This window comes from Carassius carassius, chromosome 37 (genome assembly GCF_963082965.1).
Source record: "Carassius carassius chromosome 37, fCarCar2.1, whole genome shotgun sequence".
Classification (NCBI taxonomy): domain Eukaryota; kingdom Metazoa; phylum Chordata; class Actinopteri; order Cypriniformes; family Cyprinidae; genus Carassius; species Carassius carassius.
The window spans coordinates 23,683,393-23,705,493 of NC_081791.1; the positions used below are offsets into that span (position 1 = coordinate 23,683,393).

The following is a 22,101-nucleotide window of genomic DNA, read 5'->3' on the forward strand; positions in this document are numbered from 1 at the left end:
TGAATTCATCAAATGAAATTATATACCGCAAACTCTTGTTTGAGAAGAGGAGCTGTTCATGCATATAGCGTTTTGGCCCCCTGAGGAGACTGCAAAAGCCATTAGAGAGAAGCGTCGAGCTTCCAAGAAACACAAACAGTAGCATATGTGTCCACGGCAGAGCGCTATCAGATCCACCCGGGGCTTTTATGTGCGATACTCGAGCTGCCTGCATTTCCACACTGTGGCAAAGACAACAAGTAGCGGAGAGGCTGCCGGTGGAGGCAGATGCACATCTCTACATGACATATAGTGCAGAGATTAGGCCAAGAGGGTACCTGCCCTTAACCACCACAATACGGGTGCTGGGAATGGCATTTGTGCTAGATGCTGTCATCGTGAAACAATAAACTATGAGCACTTTTAGAAAGAGTAAAAGTAAAAGCCTAACCAGGGATAAGAGCTATATACTATCTGCTGCTTTACGCTGCTTTTAATTTCACCCCTGACAATGTCCAACAGTGTATGTGTATATAAATCAAAGGAGAATTCTTGTCCATGTTTGTCCAACACTTCAGTTTATGTAATTAATATTGTATGATATAATGTATGATAGAAATGATGGTGGTGGAAATGATATTTAAAGCATTTTTGTAATGAAACAACTCACTTCTCTGTCTTGCTAGCAAGTTTTTATTGCTTCCTAAGTACATAAGATTTCCACACATTTTACATAATTTGAAAATTATAGCTTGACTGGAAATAAAATGTTCGGTTTACAAATTATATTAATTTGTTTTCTTCTCACATCAATAACTTTTGAAAACACGTAATCAGTGTCAAAATTATACTACAGTTGTGGGACAGTCTCATTTCCAAAAAAAAAAAAAAAAAAAAAAAAAAAATAACATTCATAAAATTTGGGGTGTATACGACTTTAAAGAAATTAATAGTAAACTATTCTAATTTTAGAAAAGACACAAAAAAATATTAATCAGCACGACTGTGTTCAACATTGATAATAATTAATATTTGAGCAGCAAATCAGCATATTAGAATGATTTCTGACGGATCATGTGACACTGAAGACTGGAGTAATGATACTGAAAACTCAGCTTTGATCACAGAAATAAATAGACAATTTAACATATATTCAAATATTAAATTGTAACACGATTTCATAATATTACTGTTTTTAACAAAAAAAAAAAATGTAGCCTTGGGGGGAATAAGAGAATAACTTTCAAAAACAAATTATTTAAAACTGTAGTGTATACATAATTTGTATACATAATACATAATGAAATGGTTTATTTTTCTTTCAGATGATCTGTTTTAATGGTGGATTTCCACGGTTAAGAGTTAAATACAAGGTTAAAACAATAAAATGTACCCATACAAGACATCTGGAAAGCAGCAAAAATATTTTATAAAAGGAAAAATCTTTCCAAGGCAGTTGTTAATATCTTAAAAGTGGCCAAAGTTGAAGAAACACCCAAAAATACAATGGAGTGCCAGAAGAGGTCAGATGGATTGGTGACAGATGGACTATTGTGTTTCGTGCTGAACACTTCAAAAGTTGATCTGCACTTTGAAATGTGAATGTTTCCAAAATAAATGAGGACACCAGGGTTTTCAGGAACACACACTCCCTCGATTGCTCCATGGGAAGTGCTAGAAAGTCACACAGAGCCGAATGAGAGCAAAGGAAAGGGTTGGTGCAAGAGGGGAAGGTCAGGAGGTGATATGGGTCCAACCCATTCACGCAGACGTGGCCACCGAGGCTCTGATACGCACCTCCGCCCCTCGTTAGAACCAAGAAAATCTTTGTCTTGCATCCTAGCAACCCAGTGTATATTCCGGATGCATGTGTACGAGCTCGTACGGCCAGCTAAAGTCCCCGTTCACAGGGGGTGAGGGTTCACTGATCGCTGATAAGAGCTCGGCTCTTCCTCCCCACATCCGCCATCATACTCCGACTGAAACTGGGACTGGCAGAGAGCAGACTTGCAATTCGGCCCATCTGATGTTCTCACCGCAGCTGAGATCCTGCCATTACCTAGGCTGGTTGCCATTCCGCGGCTGTTCCTCAAACGGCAGAGGTGATACGTGCACTTGATGTTGTAACAATTAACAACCACATTGTTTGTAAACATCTCTCCAGACACAGGATGCAGGGAACACGGTACACGTCCAAAGGGAGTAAACAGTAATTAGGCAGCAATGCTTTAACTGATATTTGATACTTAATGAAACGCAGATGCAAAGTTCCAGAAAACGTCAAAATTTTAAAAAACAATAACAAATTGCTCTCCGTTTCTCTGAGCAACCAGCGGCCTCGCACGACTCAACAGGACAGGCTTGTTTTCCGTCTGCCGTTCCCAACCTGAGACTGATTACCCTCCACTTTCCTCATGGTCTTGTACAGGATGTCAGGAAAAGAGAAGAACACGGTGGTCACGTTCCTGTCCCCACCTTAACTATTCCAGATACAACTGAAACCATTAAAAACCTTTGTTAATTGAAATAAAGCTAAACTAAATATAGATATTAGATTAAATACTATAAACCAAAAATGTAAAACATTGCACTAAAATTACAAAATGGAAATAAACACAAACTAAAACTAGAGCTGAAATTTAAATATATTAAACCTAAATAATAAAAATTATAATAATAAAAACTACTAAAAATATAAAGATAAAAGCTCATTTAAAAAATATATATAAATATAAATAAAAACTACATATATATCAGGGGTGTTTCCTCGGAGGAGGCAAGGGAGGTAGTGTCTCCTCAAAATAGTGAACGAGAAAATAATTAGTACAAAAAAAATTAAAAAATGATCTGTGTCTGTGACCAATATTTACTGAGCTTTGATGACTGAAGTTTCGAAAATAGTTCAAAGTTAACTAACCAAAAAGAATAACTGAACACAAAAAATATATTGTTTACACCGTTTCTGACTTGAATGATTATTTTGGAATAAATGTAAAATGCCAAAAATGTCAATGTAGAAAAATCTTCAGTTGAGGGTAGCCCTAGTAAAAATATAAAATATATATATATATTTTTTTCATAGTCTAACTGTGCGTTCACACCGCCGGCGTCGAGAGCATCAAAGTGGCCAGAAGTCATTCATTTTCAATGTAAGCCGGCGTCGCGCAGTGGCGAGGAGCGGCGCGGTGCGACTCGACCGTTGAGAGCGTCGAGGAGAACAGGTGCAGTGTTGAACATTGCTGTTTCGTGTTTGCAATAATCTATGATGTGTCCCTGTTTGCGTAAAAAATTAAAAGTGATACGTGGACCAAGGTGTCTGAGATTGTTCATTTTCCTGGTGAGTTGCTGATGTACAGTAACGTTATAGGAATAATAATCTAATGATATAATAAATAATAGTACTGTAGTCCCAGTTTACTTTTAAACAAATTTCCCTGATTATACTTACATAAAGTAATGTTTATACTTGATTATATTTACTTAAGTAGCATTTTCAATGCAAGACTTGCATCTGAGTATTTTTACAGTGCTTTATACATTATTAGGTAAAGTATCTTAATACTTCGTCCACAACAATATTTAATGAAGTTAACTTATAACGTTACCCTCTTTGTGGTTAGTCTGCACAAGATCAAAAAGCTTGTTGGCTTTGTGGGCGCTTTAAATACAAAATAAGCATTCGATCTACGTCAGAGCGTCTGAGCGCTCACGAATCTTTCTGCAGCGTCGTGAGCAGAGCGGCAAGAGCGATTTTTGATGCTCTCGATGCCGGTGGTGTGAACGCACAGTAAGTAATGATGAAAGAAAATGTGACTGGGACAAGAATTTACATCTAAAAATAAAAATAAATAAAAAAATAGAGGACTTTGCCTCATTTCAGAGCACCAATGCACATTTACTTACAATGCATTTAAACTTTAATTAAACTACTCTTTTAAATACAACAAAACGCAATGGCAAAAACTACCATAAATAGTAAATACATTAAAAAGTAGTTGAAAGGCATTATATTCTAAACAGATTTGAAAGCTATGCCCAAGGCAAGGTTTAGTAAATAATTGGCCTGCTGCTTGTACAATGACTGTGTAAGGTAGGGATGCGAAAACTTTGGCCGATACAATAACCGATAATATATATATATATGTGTGTGTGTGAACCTGGACCACAAAACAAGTCTTAAGTCGCTGGGGTATATTTGAGGTAATGGCCAAAAATACACTGTATGGGTCAAAATTATACAGTTTTCTTTTATAACAAAATTCATTGGGAGATTGAGTAAAGATCATGTTCCATGAAAATATTTTTTATATTTCATGATACTGTATATGATTTGTCATATCGCCCACCCCTACACTGTTAATAGAAAAACACGACAAATGGTGGTAATTTATACACATACAGCCTCTCTCTCTCTCTCTAAAAGCAAGCACATTTTTTCCTCTGTGGAGAGAGCGTGCGTGCACATGGTTGCCAGGTTGACAAAAACAAGTAACACACTTAGCAGATATTTCCGTATTGGCTAAGCGGGAAGCTGTTTCGGGGATCACATCTCTTTATATCCGGCAACCCCGGTTGTGTTCCTCTGCAGCCAGATTAAACCTTGTTGTAGCCTATATATTATGCTCTATTCATTATTTTTTTTTAGAAAACTTGCCTTTTCAACTCCTGAAGTGCTCTATTAACCATCCATTAGCTTAACCAAATGCATTCTATATGCGATAAATCAGACCTATATGCATAAACATTATTACAACGTACAATTGCACAAAAGGCTACATATGCACAAGCGAACTTAACTGTGCTGGTAATAAAGGTGCAGCTCCATTGTGAATGCGTTCTTCCAATAACAACATGCTTAGACACGGGCGTACAAAGATTCCATAACATCATTTAACAGTAATGTTCTCATTATATTATGACAGACTTGCCCTGCACATGTTACACTTCACTGTATTTTCCTTTTTGAAGTGACGCCAGTAATATTTCAAGCAATTAAAAACCATCAAGGCAAACAGTAGGGCTGTGCCGATGACGATCGGCCGATCGTTATGCGCATCTCGTCAGTAAAGCCGGTTCTCTAATCAGCGGTAAATTCCATCAGGTGCGTGATTTCACAGAGCAGCTGTTACTACACAGAGCCGTTGTTAACGGAGAAGATGCGTGTGGCGAGTGGGGCGGGGCAGAGGGACGTGGGAACAAGGAGGGAGGCCGGCAATGATTGGGAAATCAGTGACACCTGCGACCCACTGCCGGTCTTGAGTCCCACGTAGGAGATGGAAGGATATAAAACTGGAGCGACGACAGTGAAGGACGAGAGAGGACCAGGCCTGGGCTTTTAGTTGTGTTTTGATTTTTATTTTGTATTATTAAAATGTCCTTTGATTGTCCGCCGGTTCCGCTGCCGAGGCGGTGGACTGGAGCGAGTTGCCGGGGACGGGCGAGCTCGCTGCCGACCGCCCACGATATGGAGGGGCGGCTGCCGTCCGTGAGGGAGCGGAGGAGTCGGCGCCGTTCGCCAGGGGGCCGGAGCCTGCTGCCTCCGTGAAGGTATCCGGAGCAGCAGGGAACGGGGGACTCCTGCCGGCTGCCCAAAACCGGAGGAGCCGTCGCCGTCCACCGGGCGGCGGAGGGGTGTCGTGCCGAGGGCCGTCCAGTGCCACCGTCAGGCACCGCGGAGGAGATCGCCCAGCCGGTGGAGGGCCGAGCAGCAGTGCGTCTGGGAACCGGAATTTTTTTATTTATTTTTTTCTCTCCCCTCTCTCGTCTCTGTCGCTCCTCCTTCCATCTCCTTTTCTCTCGCCTCGTCTGTCCTACCCTCAGGTTCCCGCAGGTCCCCGTGAGTGGTCCCCCCTGGAGGGAGGGTGGGTGGGGGAGTGGGGGAGTAGAGCGCAGTCTCGAGGGTACCCCCCCCGGCCTGCGAGGGGCGATGTGGCGAGTGGGGCGGGGCCGAGGGATGTGGGAACAAGGAGGGAGGCCGGCAATGATTGGGAAATCAGTGACACCTGCGACCCACTGCCGGTCTCGAGTCCCACGTAGGAGATGGAAGGATATAAAACTGAAGCGACGACAGTGAAGGACGAGAGAGGACCAGGCCTGGGCTTTTAGTTGTGTTTTGATTTTTATTTTGTGCGCGTCAGTCGCCGTGAGGGGCTGACGCGCTGTTTTGTCTTTAATTTGTATTATTAAAATGTCCTTTGATTGTCCGCCGGTTCCCGCCTCCTCCTTCCGGATGAATAGGAAGTTTTAATTCATTACAATGCGCAAATAAACGCTGAAAAAGAACGTGGATTTGCGCATCTTCTCAGTTAACAACGGCTCTGTGTAGTAACAGCTGCTCTATGTGAAATCACGCACCTGATGGAATTTACCGCTGATTAGAGAACCGGCTTTACTGACGAGATGCGCATAACGATCGGCCGATCGTGATCGGCACAGCCCTAGCAAACAGTGCACATCTGAAGTATCTCTCCAGGAAATAATGCATTATTTATTGGCTTTAATATATCTGCAAAATTATCAGTTAATAATCAGTTCGATAACGATAACATTAAAATTAACATTTATTGGTGATATCGATATGGTGGCCGATATATTGTGAATCCATAGTGTAAGGTAAAAAAAAAAAAGCCTTGTAATATTGCATGAGTCATTTTAACTACTTTTATGATGCATTTTGGAGACTGACAGCCTCTGTACACCATTTGACAGAAGAAATGAAGTCATAGGGGATCGACATGAAGATGAGTAAATCATGACAGACGAGTGAACTATTTGTTTGAGGTGATTTGCTCAAACCGCTGTTCTATTTGCATTCTGCACCTCAGGACATTTTATAATGTCAGACTCTTAACTGTTATGAGGACACAGTGTTGTGAAGCCACATTTGCGATCTTGGTGTATATCCAGAGCTTCCTGTACACTTCTCTTTTTGTTCATTCCTTGACCAAAAAAACACCGGGAATTTTTTATCAAAAGACTAAGCTACTGCCAAAAATATGTAAACTAAATGGCATTTGTAAAGCATTTAACCTCCATAGTGTGACACTGTGGTCCTTTTTACCCATATGTGCATGCACTTCCCTACATTCACTGATTTAGCAGATGCTTTTAAACCAAGTAGCTAATTTATAAATGTGGAACAATACAGTAAATGACTTACTCTTCTTGCCAGGCCCAGGGCAATGTAGCACTTCTCTCCAGGATCCACAATCTCCACTTCAAAGTAGTGACTTCGTGTCGTGAGGGGCTGCCGGGCCTGAGCCAGACCAACGTCCATGATGCTCTTCCCTTTCCCGACATATTCCAGAAGCTACGGCAGAAAATATCAGACTTAATTTAGATACATTATAGAGCATTACACATCATTATACATGTTTTAATGTTGTGTTTTAACTGTTTGCTCATGTTGAAGGAAACAGGATCTTGTCAGGGGGATTATTTGGTCAGTTTAAGGTTAACTTGGCATAAACCAGATGTATCTATAAAAATAGTCAGCCTGGCTGTGAGCAAGTTTGGGAAATTGGATAGGTTGCACTGCAAACATACCTGGCTAAGCCTCAGTTTTTCAAGGAAAGATCTTGATTTATGCCAAGCCATCTTGAAACTGGTTTCAGGTTTTTTAAATTAAATTAAATTAAAACTTTCATTTCATTCAGTAAGGAATGCGTTAAATTCATCAAAAAGTAATAGCAAAGACTTGAGCAGCGAACCAGCTAGGGCTGGGATAAACGATTATTTTTTAAACGATTAATCTAGCGATTATTTTTCGATGCATCGATTAATCTAACGATTAATTTTTTCAGACCGATTTGATTTCGATTATCTCCCCATTAATTGACTTCTAACAATTTATACATGTTGATTTACATATCTGAATGAAAAAAACATGAATTCCTTAACATTGCAATATATGTTTATTGCTCTTAAAATTACAAAATAAAAGACTGACTAAGAATGCATTACTTTGCAATTGTATAGAGCATAGCATTCAATAAAACCTTGAAGCCTTGAAAACACATAGCTTACTGAAACAAGCTTACTGAACACATAGGGCATAGCTTACTGAAAAAAAGTTCTTCTTTCAGATGAAAATAACAACAACTTGATGTCTAGCATTCAATAAAAAAGTTCACCCAAAATACTTGTTTAGAGCAATTGAAAGAATACAGTAACCAATGTAAACTTTAGAGCTTTAAGCTAATACAGAGAGTGCTTTTCCAAAATAAAAATAAAAAATTTAACAGTGGGAGCCAGCAGCCTGTCAAGGAGAAAAAAAATCTCCGAATGCTCCACGGGAAACTTTGGCGTTCCGCCCTTTTTCTATCGTGTCTAATGATTTTGGTTAATATTCACGAGGGGTGGGGGAAGAGAGAGAGAGAGAGCGCTCGTGTAGTTTGAAGACTGTGAGTGAAACTGCGCGTGAAACTTTGGTGTTTCGTCCTTTTTCTATCGTGTTTAATGATTTTGATTTTGCACAAGGGAGAGAGAGAGCAAGAAGCGCTAGTGTTGTTTGAAGACTGTGAGTGCGCGCGCAGCCGGGGCTCTCTCTCGTACGCGCCCTGTCACTGTCACTCACCGATCAAATAAGGCCTTGACAGCTGCCAAAAAAAAAGATCAATGCAGAAAAACCCCTGGATTGGTTATATAACGTTGGACAGAATGTTGATCCGGCCATCGCGTATATTCAGCGCACATAAGTTAAACGTTTTGCAAACTTTTTTTAGAGAAATAAAAACAGGTCGACGAATCGATGTGCATATTTTGCGTCTACGTATTTTTTGCGTCGACGTCATCGATGACCTCGACGCGTTGTCCCAGCCCTAGAACCAGCATATTAAAATGATTTCTAAATTAGCATGTGACACTGAAGACATGCTACTGAAAATTCATTTTTACTATCTCAAGAATACATTAAATTTTAAGATTAATTAATTTATTAATATTTGACTACACAACTGTACTTTTGATCAAATATACACAGCCTTGTTGATCTTAAAGGGTTAGTTTACCCAAAAATGAAAATTAGGCTGTGTTTTACTCACCCCCCAAGGCATAAAATGTAATAATCACTTGGGGTGCTTTTTATTTCACGTCTTTTGGACTGAAGCAATGCAACACCCGCTGACTACAACGATAGAGCTTGAAAGATCAAAGACAATTTTTAATATAACTCCGACTGGAATCTTCTGAAAGAAGAAAGTCATAATAAACACCTAGGATACCTCAGGGGTGAGATTTTTGAAGGAACTAACCCTTTAAGTCTTACAGACCCTACACTTTTGAACAGCAGTGTGTACATATAAAGAAAAAAAAAAAAAGTGCTTAAGGCACTTAGAGAAAAATATTTAGAATAATAATCTACATGAAATGAGATCAAGTATGGGCAAACCCAAGAACACAGAAGTTATGACACATCGTCAGATTGATATTTTCCATCAGGTGTGTTAGCAAAGATGTAATAAGAATATTAGAGAAGACAAAAAAGGTTGACCTGTCTTCAATACGTTCACGGGATAATGAGGGTGGGGCACAGGCTTTCAAATACAGACATGTGAGTGGTATCGACAGCCCCACCTAGCCTTACAAATGAAAAGAAAAAATTACCAATGGAACAATTTTGACATGGCATAAGGTCAAATGTTTCATTCTACAGTGTTGCAAAAAATGGCATTCATGCAAGTGTGAGCCATCGCCCAAGGACCATCTTCAATTCATAGGCCAAGTCAACACTTTAGATTAAACCTTGAAATCTGCCCACCTAAGTGACATTTTTACGCATTATACGTCTGTTCAAGTGAACTAAGGTAAAAAATGTAACCTAATGGACTGCCTTGTATGTACTTTTGAACTGCCAGTTTAAAGACCAAAACTGAATTGCATTTTTGGTTTTCATATGCATATTTAAAAAGCATTTTTGGGCATTAAATAAGTGGCAAGAAAGAACAAAATGGTCAAAAAATGGCTAAAACTTCATTTCAATTTGAAGCCTAGTGAGCTGCCTACCTAGACATCATTAACCTTCAGATTAAATGCTATTTTATGTGCTTTCAGGTGCTCAATTTAAACTTAACACCTCGGATTCCATTCTAGACTGCATTTTTTGTCACGTGTCAAAAAGGACAAAACTTCTGTATTTCAATTGAGAGTATCAAGTACCCTACAGCATTTCTGGGTATCATAAGCACTTTCAAATGTTAGTTTTAAATTTTAACATCAGATTAAAATATTTTTGGCCTTCATTTGACCTTTGAATTATCAAAAAAGACCTTAAAGTTAAAACGTAGTAAGCTGCCTACATAGACAACACTTTTGGGCATCACATGAAACAGCCTTTCTCTCACGTTCTGTTTCTGGCCCAGCACAGTTTCTAAACTCACAACACAGCATGGTGATTACTTTCAGATTTCAACTGGTTGTCATTAATTACTTAGAAATTTCCGTTTGCAACGTCAGAATCAGCACTTTATTGGGGCAGTGGAAAGATTTCGCCAATGCCATCTACAACAACCCTCGGTATCCTTGTTTACGCCGCTAGTCAACTGCGGGTCAGACGGAGAATCTGACAGGGGGCCTTGAACTACCACATGCTGGTAATGACCAGATATTTTGAAAAACACGAAAACGTGCGTGCAAACGGAGCCTTTAAACGGCCATGAACAGATTGCTGTCAGTTGTCCAAGAATATCCCCCGCTGACATCAAAACCACTGATCAACTACAGAAAATAAGATGTAAAATCCTGCAAACAATCAGCCGCTGCTTTGATCAAAGCAGACTTGATCAATCCAACTAAACTGATTGGTGTTCAATATGGAAGAATGCGTGTTTCTGGAACGGAAGGCATTCTCTTCTCCTGAGGCTCATTGGAGGATGCACCAACAGAGGAACTGATATCCATTTATTGGAATTAAACATGTTGCTTTTTATAGACGCAAAAAAAAAATTTTCCCTGCCTCCACCCGATTCTTCTTTTCAACATCAACCTCTTCAAGTTTTCGTGCCAGGACAGTTGCCTGCTCATTTGAGGATGCAGGCAAAATTGCACCTAGTCACACCTTCCTGCCTCCTTGATGCTGAGTAATGGGGAGGTTTGTCTAGCTTTATACCAATCATAACGGCTCTCAACAGCTCCCAGCATGCTCGGATGACAGTGCTGACAGACAGTCACCATCCCCAGACCTACGTGGGGGCGGCAGCTTGTTTTGTTGACCCGCTGCCCCGGCAACAGGTGTAACATTGCGAGTGAGTCCCACAACTTCCTGTCACAGTGTGGAGAATGTGGAAAAGGTGGAGGACACAAAGAGGGAGACGCCCACAAGTGGAGCTGCTGAGATGTTTGTCTCGCTCGTCTTCAGTTTTTAAAACAGGGTCTATGTTTTGACAGCCTCAAACCAAATCTCTGAAGATGATGTTGTTATAAGTCATCTGTTGGCTAGCAGTTACTCGAAGTCTGTCTAAATGCAATTTATCCTTGATTCACCTTGTTCTTTAGAGTGTTAAGTACTTGACATTCAGCTGCTCATTTAATTGACAAAATATATTAAAAGCCTCAACATGCAGACTCATCTTGTGAAGCGCTAGGAATTCCTGTCATTCTCCAAGATGGTCCTAAATAAGCAAAACAAAATGATTTCAAATTATCTATGATAGAAAAGTACTTATGTATGTTTACATCGTGGTATCCCAGTACAACTTTTAATTGTTTTTAGACAAGATGTAGCAGGAATATCCCCATCCAATAATTTGTTTTTACGAACAATGGGTCATGAGATAATTTTCTAGTTCATTGCACTGTAACAACACGTTGTAATGATGCGATCACATTTATCGCTGTTCAGCAAATTTCAAGGCACAAAATTCTGTAATTTCAGGAATTCAAAGCGATCAGAAATTTAGTTTCCACAGATTTCCTCATAAAGATTTCCACATGAAGACTTGGCAGTGGGTTCAACGGAGTAGATTGGTTTGAAAGTTACTTCTATGTGCTTCATACATTGCTACACTATTGACAATGGATCTTTTTGCCTACAAAATTTTGTTGAAGAAGCCAAAACTATATAAAGCTATTAAAAACGAGTCTTTTCTGCAACATTGCAACACTGAACACATTTCACTGAACACATCAGCACATAATTGCATCCACCGAAGCACTACTTTTTACTTTTAGATTATCATTTGCACAGTAGGTGAGGTAATAAAAATGGTGTGGAACAGTCACTGTTCCTGCACACAAAAAGGTACTGGTTGATGTCGTTCACATATGACATGATCATTCATCTCTGTGCCTTGTTTTTAATTTAAAAAAAGTTCTTCACGTCACGTCACGTCCGCACTGCTGCATCTAGCTGGAAAATAACATCTAAATCTGCACTGTTTTTAATTGTTTTTCAGCTAAATGTACACTTGACGGTGTGTCTCGCTAACACATTTTTTAAGACACTGAGACAAGTTAAAAAGATTAAGATAACTGTGCTGCTCCTTACTGTGGAAACCGGCATGACTTTCCGAAGGAGCCCAGCATTAGGGAGAAGAAGCTTAAATGGATACCCAAAAATGAACATTTCGTCAACTCATATGGAAGGGCCTCCAAACCTTTGAGGCTTACTTTCTTCTGTGGAACACAAAAGAAAATCATTTGAAAAATGTCTAAGTAATTTTTTGCCCCTACAAGGAAAGTAAATAGAATTCAATGTTATTTGGCCCCAAACATTCTTCAAAATATCTTTTTTTTCCCCACAAATGAAAGTTAGACATACAGATTTGCAACAGCATGAGGGTGACTCTAAAACTATCACCTTTAATATTATTTAACAAAACACCTAACTACATTAATGTGGGACTATAAATTAGCTTGACATTGCATCTTAGATACGGTGAAGGCATTGCCAAGAAGCTGTTAATCAAAAATGGAGCGGTTTAAAACTATACCCTGCAGCCAAGCCATATGTAATGTATCTGTTGATGGCTATTTAATACTTTCGACTAGGGTGCGGTATAACCTACCTGGGCTGGATCAAACAGCGGGATACAGATTTATAATACCCTTCAAGGTAATTCTGGATTATTATTTTCTCCGTTGTCAGCTTTCATACTGATTTCCTACGCACAGATATTAGCCAATCATAACAGTGGGTGTTTGAGAAGCTACATGTATAATTCAGTGTAGATAGAGAGAGGGTGAAACCTGAATTAATAACAAAGTGAAAAGTTCAATTTTATGCACATTCAGGGTGCAGAACGGTGCACTTAAAGCAACATGGAGTCGCAGCGCTAATGCACATCTAGGGTGCAAAATGATGTGCTTGAAGTAACATAAGTGACAGCGCACTGCACTCCACACAAGAGAAATTAGAGACCAATGAACTTGAGCAAGATGTCATTTTATGCAAATCCCCAGACCTTTGTCTACACATCAAGTATTATAATGGGAATATATAATCTTGGAGAGAGAGTTTTACAGTGCTAACTAGTGGTCGACCGATATATCGCCAAGGCCAATATGCGCTCAGGGGCTGCCACTTTCAGCACTGTCAAAATAAAAGTCGCCTCAAATAAAGATCAAATAAATCATGATTAGACGGTTATTTCATTATCGCAACAGGCCTATTCATGACATTCGTGGTATGCATCATGCTACTCAGTGTTCCAATTGAGGGGGGGCTGGTGGGGTCCGGGACCCCCCATATAGGGCTGCACAATGTGTTGTTTAAGCATCGATATCGCGATGTACGAATCCACGATAGTCACATCGCAGGATGTGCGATGTAGGCTGTCGTAGTTGATCCGTTATTCATTAACTGTACGGGCCAGCTGCTCCCCGGCCCTTGACGAATGTGATTCGCGGATTAATTGCACAGCTTAACCATCATAGAGTGAAAGTTTTGACAGGGCAGAGAGAGCGCGCTGGAGAAAGCATGCGCGCGCGTTAGAGAGAGAGAGATAGCGCGTGTAAGAGAGAGCACGTGAGAGAGAGAGAGAGAGAGAGAGGGGGAGCACGCACGAGAGAGAGAGAGAGAGAGAGAGAGAGAGAGAGAGAGAGAGAGAGAGCGAGCCCCGGCGGTCTTCAAACAACACGAGTATTGTCTTGTTCTCTCTCCCTCGCGCATATTAATCAATTGACATGATGGTGTCGATGTTTAAATCATTTAAAATGAGAATGCAAGTGTGCTCACACCATTTTTGTTTGTAAAAAAAATTTGATTAGATTTCATATCACAATATATATCGCAGAAAAATAAAATATTGCAATGTCATTTTTTCCGAATATCGTGCAGTCCTACCCCATAAGCATCAAGGGACCCCCCATAATGCCCAAAAAAATTACCTTGGGGGTCCCCTGGTTTTTCATTAAAACTAAAATAGAAACAATATTTGACATAGCCTTATCTATTTTTTTTATCAAAGTATTGTGCTGCCGCTCCCATAAAAAGCTACTTCAAATTAGATGTGCGTCTGAAAATACGCTCAAGTGCGCCACAAACTGTTTTCTGAAGGAATTTACAGACTGCGGGCGCGATGTCGCTGTGTGATTGGCTGGCAGAGTGATCCTTCCTCATTATTTTACCTCACTGTGACGGTAAGATAATATTTCTTTGTTTTATGATTGTTTAGTACACCTAATTTACTGCTCCTGAATAAGTGTTTATCTTAGAATCGGACAGTCACTTTTATTATAATCTTGGTCTGTCAATGGTTGTTTTTTTCTATCTTATGATGCAAGCTCACTATCGGATTGTTAGTTGTAAATTAGCCATCTAACGTAATTCTGAGAAAAAAAGCTAGCATTGCACCCATTCTGAATTAAACAAATAATTTTAAATCTAGTAACCTTAAGGCCGCGTCCACCGAAGCGTTTTCCCCTACAGCTAGCGTATTTTTTCAGTTGTTCTCAATGGGAGTGCCGCGTTTTTTAAAACGCCATGAGCGTGCCAAGCGCTGAGCTTCTTATTCGCGCTGAGCATTGGCCTTTTTTTTTTTTTTCTTGCGCCGAGAGTTGAAGAATTTTCAACTTTAGATAAAACGCTGCGCTCATCACTGTCACTTTCTAGTCAGCTGACCAAACAGAGTGCAGGAGGGGCGGGCCAAATTCCACACAAATCAGCTGTCACAACTGTTATTTGTTACCACGACGTGTCAACAAGCGCAAAAACGAGAAAAATGGAATATAAATTAATATTGCTGGTTTCTGAGCATCCAGAGCATTTAAGTCAGAAAAAAATTATTTACCAAATCAGATACAAGTAACAGTTTAGCGGTTATTCTATATAACAGCAACCAAAGCGTCTCAACCACTGATCTATAATATAGATATCATATATAGATCAGTGGTCTCAACTGAAAAAAAAGCGCTGAAGCACTCACAGCTGGGCGTTTTCAGCAGAGCGCCTGGCTTTTTCAGCTTCCTAAAAACGCTTTGGTTGACACATGGCCTAACTGCTCAAAAACAGTGTTAATTTAATTAAGGACATTATTACTGATGAACATGTTCATCAAGTGAAGGCTTTTTTTTGTCAACGATGACAAAGCAGGGTTGCTAACTCTCACAAATTGTGCGTGAGAGACACATGCATTGATTATCACGCTGAAGACAAACATGCAGATCAACCGTTTTTGTTATGAATTGTATCCCATTTTCCGTTTTTATGTATAGCCTAATACAATTAGTGTAGTATTTAAGGTTAAATGGAGAAAAGGGTTTAAAATTCAATGCAAAGAGGCATATTGATTAATGCAAGAAAATACTGAATTTAACCCAAGAAAAGTAAGTAGAGTAGGCCTATTCATGTGAATTGATAGTGAATCAAGAGATCGAAATTGATTAATGGTCATCAGCATCGTATCAAAATCTTTCTATTTTACACCCTCTTGTAGAAACACTATTGTGACAAAACATATTTAATGTAGTCTCTCATTCACCACTATAGAAGTTTACCCAACTTTGACAACTTCCGCTAGAAAATATGAAAGGGTTATGTAACTACTTTCAAGATTTGAAATATCAAAGTTCAAGAATAAAATGCATACATGTGCACTGTTCAAAGTATATAGATTTTTATTTAATTTTACATATAGTAAATGCTCAGCTGCAAAAACATGTTCTGAAACACACAAAGTAAATTAAATTCACAAGTAAAGTAAATGAAATTATATTATATGAAATAAATAAATAAAAATATATATTATTAGGTTTTTTTGTTTGGGTGGGGTGGGGGGGGGGGTCCAAGAGCTTTGACACAATTCAAACACTGATGCTACTCTCATGAATGACAGGGGAGACTGACATGAAAGAGAATAATTGTTGAGTAAAGTTATTTTTGTTTTCTTTGCGTACAAAAACTATTCTTGTAGCTTCGTAAAATTACCAGTGTTTGCCATACACTGATTTATGAGTGGCAGCCTGCCACAATATCAAAACTGACCACCACATATAGATTTTCCAAAAGGCTTTGACTTTGTTGAATAAACATGAGCACTGCATGTTTCAAAATCGAAACCCAGTGAAGGTGTTTTTATATCACTATTTGTGAAGGAAACCGACTGTCTTCATAAAAGATTTTCATTTCCTCTTGCATGTAATGTCTGATAAAGGAGCGTTTGTGAGCAAAGGGCTACTTTGTTTACAGTGGTTTCCAGGGAAACCTCGAACTCTACCACAACAAAAGGGCCTCCTGCTGGCAGAGCATGAATTTGCATATATATGCCGCCACAAATAGAGTGCAAGTCTGTGGGAAACATGGAACCACTGATGTCACATGAACAATTTTAACAATGTCCTTACTACCTTTCTGGGCCTTGAATGTGATATTTCTGTTGCTGTCTATGCAGGGTCAGAAAGTTCACAGATTTCATCAAAAAATATGTTAATTTGTGTTCTGAAGACGAACAAAGTCTAATTGGGTTTGGAACGACATGAGGGTGAGTAATTAATGACAACATTTTCAGAATTTTTCTCAAAACTAAGCTAAATATTTTCACCTCATGTATTAATGTATTAACTACAAATGTCAACAAATAAGTCCTTGTTGTAAAACAATATAAAGAGATCATGACATTCTTTTTCTTATCAAAACAAAGTGATATACAAATATCTGCAAATATCTATTGATACTTTTTCTATGAAGTGTGATAGAGTTGTGTCACTCTAGTGTAAGTATCTGGGTTATAATTAAAACCGAGACTATGCATTTCTTCAAAAAAACAAACAAAAAAACTAGTGTTTAGCTGGAAAAGAAAACTCAATGGTGGCTTGATCTGTGGAGTCTTTCAACACCTTTCAATAGATCCTACTATCACTACCAGTTATTGCTGTAGGAATGACATGCCCATAATCACCCACTCCTGCCAAAGGACTGCTGCAACTGATGCTGTCGGACGTAGTGTGATAAAAGACATTTGCATATTTAGAGGGCTCTGCAAAAAAGCAGCTGTTATGTTGAAGAACATCAACCACAAACTTTTTTCATTTTCCTTTTGATTAGTTCATGATGAAATGACAGAGGAGCTAAAAATAATCCACCACATACTTGACCTTTCTGTCAATACCCAAAAACAATGGCTCACTGAAGAAAAAAAAAAAAAAAAAGTAAAAATTCTCCAAAGCATGTTATTCACTGTTAACCAGATGGTGAGAAACATTCCAAAAAACAAACACTAAAAAAAACAAAAAAAAAAACACTAAAACTAAACAAGGGACATTGAGGTTAAAAATTATTTCTTTCATTTGAGTTGGTAATACTTTTTCATTAGTTAACTTCATTAGTTAACATTAATTAACTAATATTACAATATTAATAAGGAGGCTTTGTTGTAAAGTAAACTAAAGTGTTTTTTTTTTTTTCGGGAATTTGTTTTTGCAACTTTTATGTGATTTCACAACAGAATGGAGCTGAGAACTTTGGGCTAACCTGAGGTTAAACGCCTTGGTTTAAAAAAACAGTGATAATGGATCTCTTGGGTATCAAACGAGCAGGCCTCTGGTTACTAGCCCCGAATGCTAAACGTTCCTCAAGCTGGTTAAAAGACCATAATTGCCAAAAACAGCAAGCTAACAGCTTAACTTCTACCAGCTATGCTTAAAAAAAACAACCTGAACCAATCAAGGGTCTCTGAAGAGACTTAGCTTGAACTTTAAGCAAACAAAGTTCATAGGGGTGACATATGCATTACCAAGTTCACTCTATCTTGGTAACTCCTTGGTAAGCAGCCTTTTTCTAAGATGACATATATATACAGCTCTTCTCTACTCTAAAATCTCCAAGATATTTATGCTTCAATAACATTAAATCAAGTAAGAAATAAAGTGATAACAAATGGTACAATAAATAGTGCTTCTTCAGCTCAAATCTGATTGCTATAGTGAGCGTCAGGCCATCTCCTTTTTGCCTTACATGTCATATGACTGCCATATTTTGATTTTATCAAAAAGGACGCAAACGCAAAGGAAGTTACAAGTTAAAGCAGGTTAGCAGCCTCTCCCTGCCACAGATAAGTCATAATTTCCTTTTTCTCACACTCTCAAGTTCCCTTTGAAGGGTGAAGCGATGTTCCAGAGCCCTCACACACACCAAGTTCTAAATGAAAACGTTCTGTTGTGGGAAACAGATGAACTCAGGCTAACCAAAAGTGATATGGACACAAAAGGTTCATCAGATGAACTAGTGCTCCAAACCAAATGGAAATACAGAAAATCATCCAGTTGCGCTGTAGGGATGTTACACAAAAAAGAAGAGCAGAGCAGGAACAGATGTCCCTGGTAGCTTATTCAAGATGAAACTATGAAGACCGTCTGACAGTGGTTAGTGTTACAGTAATACAGTTAAACAGGCCACAATGATAATGAATAACGAATTCCAGTCCAGGCTTAATTGTACGAGTGCGAAAGTCACATCTACAGCGCCAGAAGGCTGAGGATTGTCATCGTTTTCTTGAGTACAACATTAAGGCTAAATCATTTATATGACTGGGATGGGGGATTGTACAGTAATGGGCTGAACCCTTTGAGTCACCCCGTCAGTTTCAGACACTCAGCAACATTGCCAGGCCTGACGAAACCACAAACACTCTGAGCTGAAGTGTTTTAAAAAAAATCCCTGTTTCTTCACAGACAATGGGCCAAAGAGTTTATGACCATAAATCTTCACTCTAAAGCCAGCATTCTCAGACGTTATCACTCCCAACCAGCTCATAAGCATGCATGTGAGTCAGGGTGAATGCATGCATGAGTATGAAGCAGTATGTAAGGCTGTGGAAGTGAGTATGTGCATGCCAGCATTGGTGTGGATGTGTGCGAATGGTAGTCCAGGTTGCTGTCTGGCGGCCGCAGAGCCGTAGGGAGATTAGTCGGTGGGCAGAGGCTCTGCTGTAGTAACAGCTAAACTGATCTCTGCCGTGCGTTCGCATAAAACCGCACGTACACAGCAAAGCCAGCCAAATGCCTTCTCAAAACACAAACACACACACACACACACACACACACACACACACACACACACACACACACACACACACACACAAAGACAGGGGTGACCTATGTGTGACAATTCATTGCTCAATTTTTCTCATGCTGTAGATGTTGGCTACATTTATCAGGGTTAGCCTAAAGATTTCTGGATCTGAGTAAACCATGCTAATCCACCATTTTCCATATCATTTGATTGCAATTTTCTCTGGCTGATGATGTGACTGCATTTAAGTGATGTTATTTTCATGCATTAATTTTAACCAGAAATGGCGGCAGACATCATACTGTTTAAAGTTGCCAGATCCAGTAAGACTAATGCTAAATTTAAAACAGAATTTCCAGAATAACCCATAAAGACCACTTAAATGAGATGGGAATGGGCTAATTAGTGGCTTTACAACGGGCTAACTGGAAAGAGAAGTGAAGGAGTCAGCAAAGCTTCAGTTTCCCAGAGTTCATCTGTGTAAGGGATCTTCCACCGAAATAAATAATCTCATCCGGACAGCAGTGATCTACATGATAGCCAGGGTTGTACAAAGACAAAAAAATTTAAATACATAACACAAAATGTGTTTATATATATATTTATAATCAAATTCAGGTACTGAATAGACATTCGGTAATGCAATTCATGTGATCATTAATTGCATTACTTAATGCATTTTAAGAATATTTTTCCCATCAACTGGTCACAATGCAAAACACTGCTGCATGCTGTATCAAAGACGCATGTGCACTCTGTAGGTGGAAATCCTGGTGGGGTCTGGGGGCCCCCCCCTATAGAAATATGATTAAAAAAAAAACACTGTGTATTTTAAATAACAGTTTTTACTTTAAATAAATGTGTAAGTAGTAAAAACGCAAACGGACCAAAAATGCGTTTTAAGTTTAGAAACATTTTGAGTCTCCCCGTCCCTTGCCTCACATTGCTTTGGTCCAAATGCCTGCTTTCTTCTTTTATTACTTACACCAGTCCAGTAAGAGAGAACAAAGTCAATAGTTGTGGAACTCCGAGGCTGTCAAGGCTATTTTATTCACCTAAACATCGGATGAAGTGATTATTTTCTCTTTAATACAGAAGATGCCAATGTATTTTTAGATACATTATTTCAATAATAACATTGCCTGCTTGATGGACAGGGTTGCCAGGTTTTCACAACAAAACCCGCCCAAATTGCTACTCAAAACTAGCCCAAACTAACTGTATTTTGAGGGGTCCCCCAGTAAAAATAGCATTCCGGGTGCTAATATAGACATTATTGGGGTTGCTTTAACCTATTTGGACATGAAAAACAACCCACGGCAACAGAGATGAAGTAGCCCAATTCCACGGGAAAACTCCAGACTTGGCAAGACTGTGATGGATATTAATGTCTACAACAGACACGAGCGCTGTCGCGGCGAGACCACAACAGCTTGAAGTTGTGCTGCACTAATAGTAGTAAGGCTTTCCTCTGTGTATACATATCCTTACAAGTACAATTTGCACTGTATATTTGTGTCTCCTTCAAAAACTGCTCTTGAGAAATGTTGTTTATTGCCCCCCACGAACAGTTTTCTTTTTTTTCTTACACCCCTGGTGCACTCTGATGTAAACAAGCAAGGATGAGATGCACATGGCAGAATGCGTGAGAGACATTCTGGATAAAAGCGCACGTTCACTCAGTGACAGCAGATGGCACTAAACAGCAGGAATGTAGCCGTTACCCCGGAAACCCCATAAACAAAACAGCTGTGCTACTTTCGGTTTCTGAAACGTGTTTAAATTATTTAAACAGCATTCAGATTTGTGTATTCGCTATGGTGTTCATCACCACGCCAAATATGTAAATAATTTAAACTTTTAATTTTCGACATTTTTTCCATTTTAATCTGGACTACAACATGCCCTAGATATTGTTTGAAAGGGTTTTGATTCTTTATTGTTCTGTCACATTTTACATTAGGGCTTCATTAGTTGACATTAGTTAATTTATTAAACTGCCAATGAAAAAAATCTTTTAAACTTTCATTAGGCCATCTAAGGCAATTCCAATATTTAATAACAAGTTGTTCAAATCAAAAGTTGCAAACGGTGTTATTTAATGAGCTAACATAAACTTAGAGTTGTATTTTTTAAAGAGTAACTAAACCCTAAACCAACTTTTTTTAGTTAATGATCTGTAAGAATGGGGCTTTATTAGTGCTGTTCATTGATTCAAGTAACTTTTTTGACATTTGAGTATAAAGTGTTTTAATTCTACAATATATGGTGTAAAAACGTCTGAGTGCTGCCCTCTTCAGGTTGAACGGTGGCTACTGCAGTTGATTTTTCCTATTGGATGTTGCGGTGGCAAGTGACGTAAGCGGTTTCCAGCTCACCACGCCCCTTGGTACGAGCTACCATGCCCTTGGCAGTATAAAACAATCTTGTTCCGTCAAAATTACTGTAGTGAGTCAGGAGTTGGAATTGCAAGTATTGAAAACGACCAGGATAGACTATTATTGCATCTATTTATCATAGCATTTATATAGTTATTTAGATTATTTCGTGTAGCCTATGTAGTTAATTAGCATAGTTGTTAGTGTAACGTTAGTATTGTTAGAATCATAGTTAGTTAGTAGCATAGTATTGCATCAGTTAGGATAGCTTCAGGTTGCCGTAGATTTATCTGTATTTAGTAC

The 22,101-nt window shown here is 39.0% G+C and overlaps 1 protein-coding gene across 1 annotated transcript in view; it reads right to left on the reverse strand.

The window, feature by feature from the left end:
• The window catches only part of LOC132118462 (SPRY domain-containing protein 3-like), a 54,017-nt gene that overhangs the window by 11,906 nt on the left and 20,010 nt on the right, over positions 1–22,101 (reverse strand). The window contains exon 7 of the mRNA XM_059528312.1: positions 7,139–7,288. Coding sequence (XP_059384295.1) covers positions 7,139–7,288 — 150 coding nt within the window. The remainder of the gene's footprint in view (positions 1–7,138; positions 7,289–22,101) is intronic.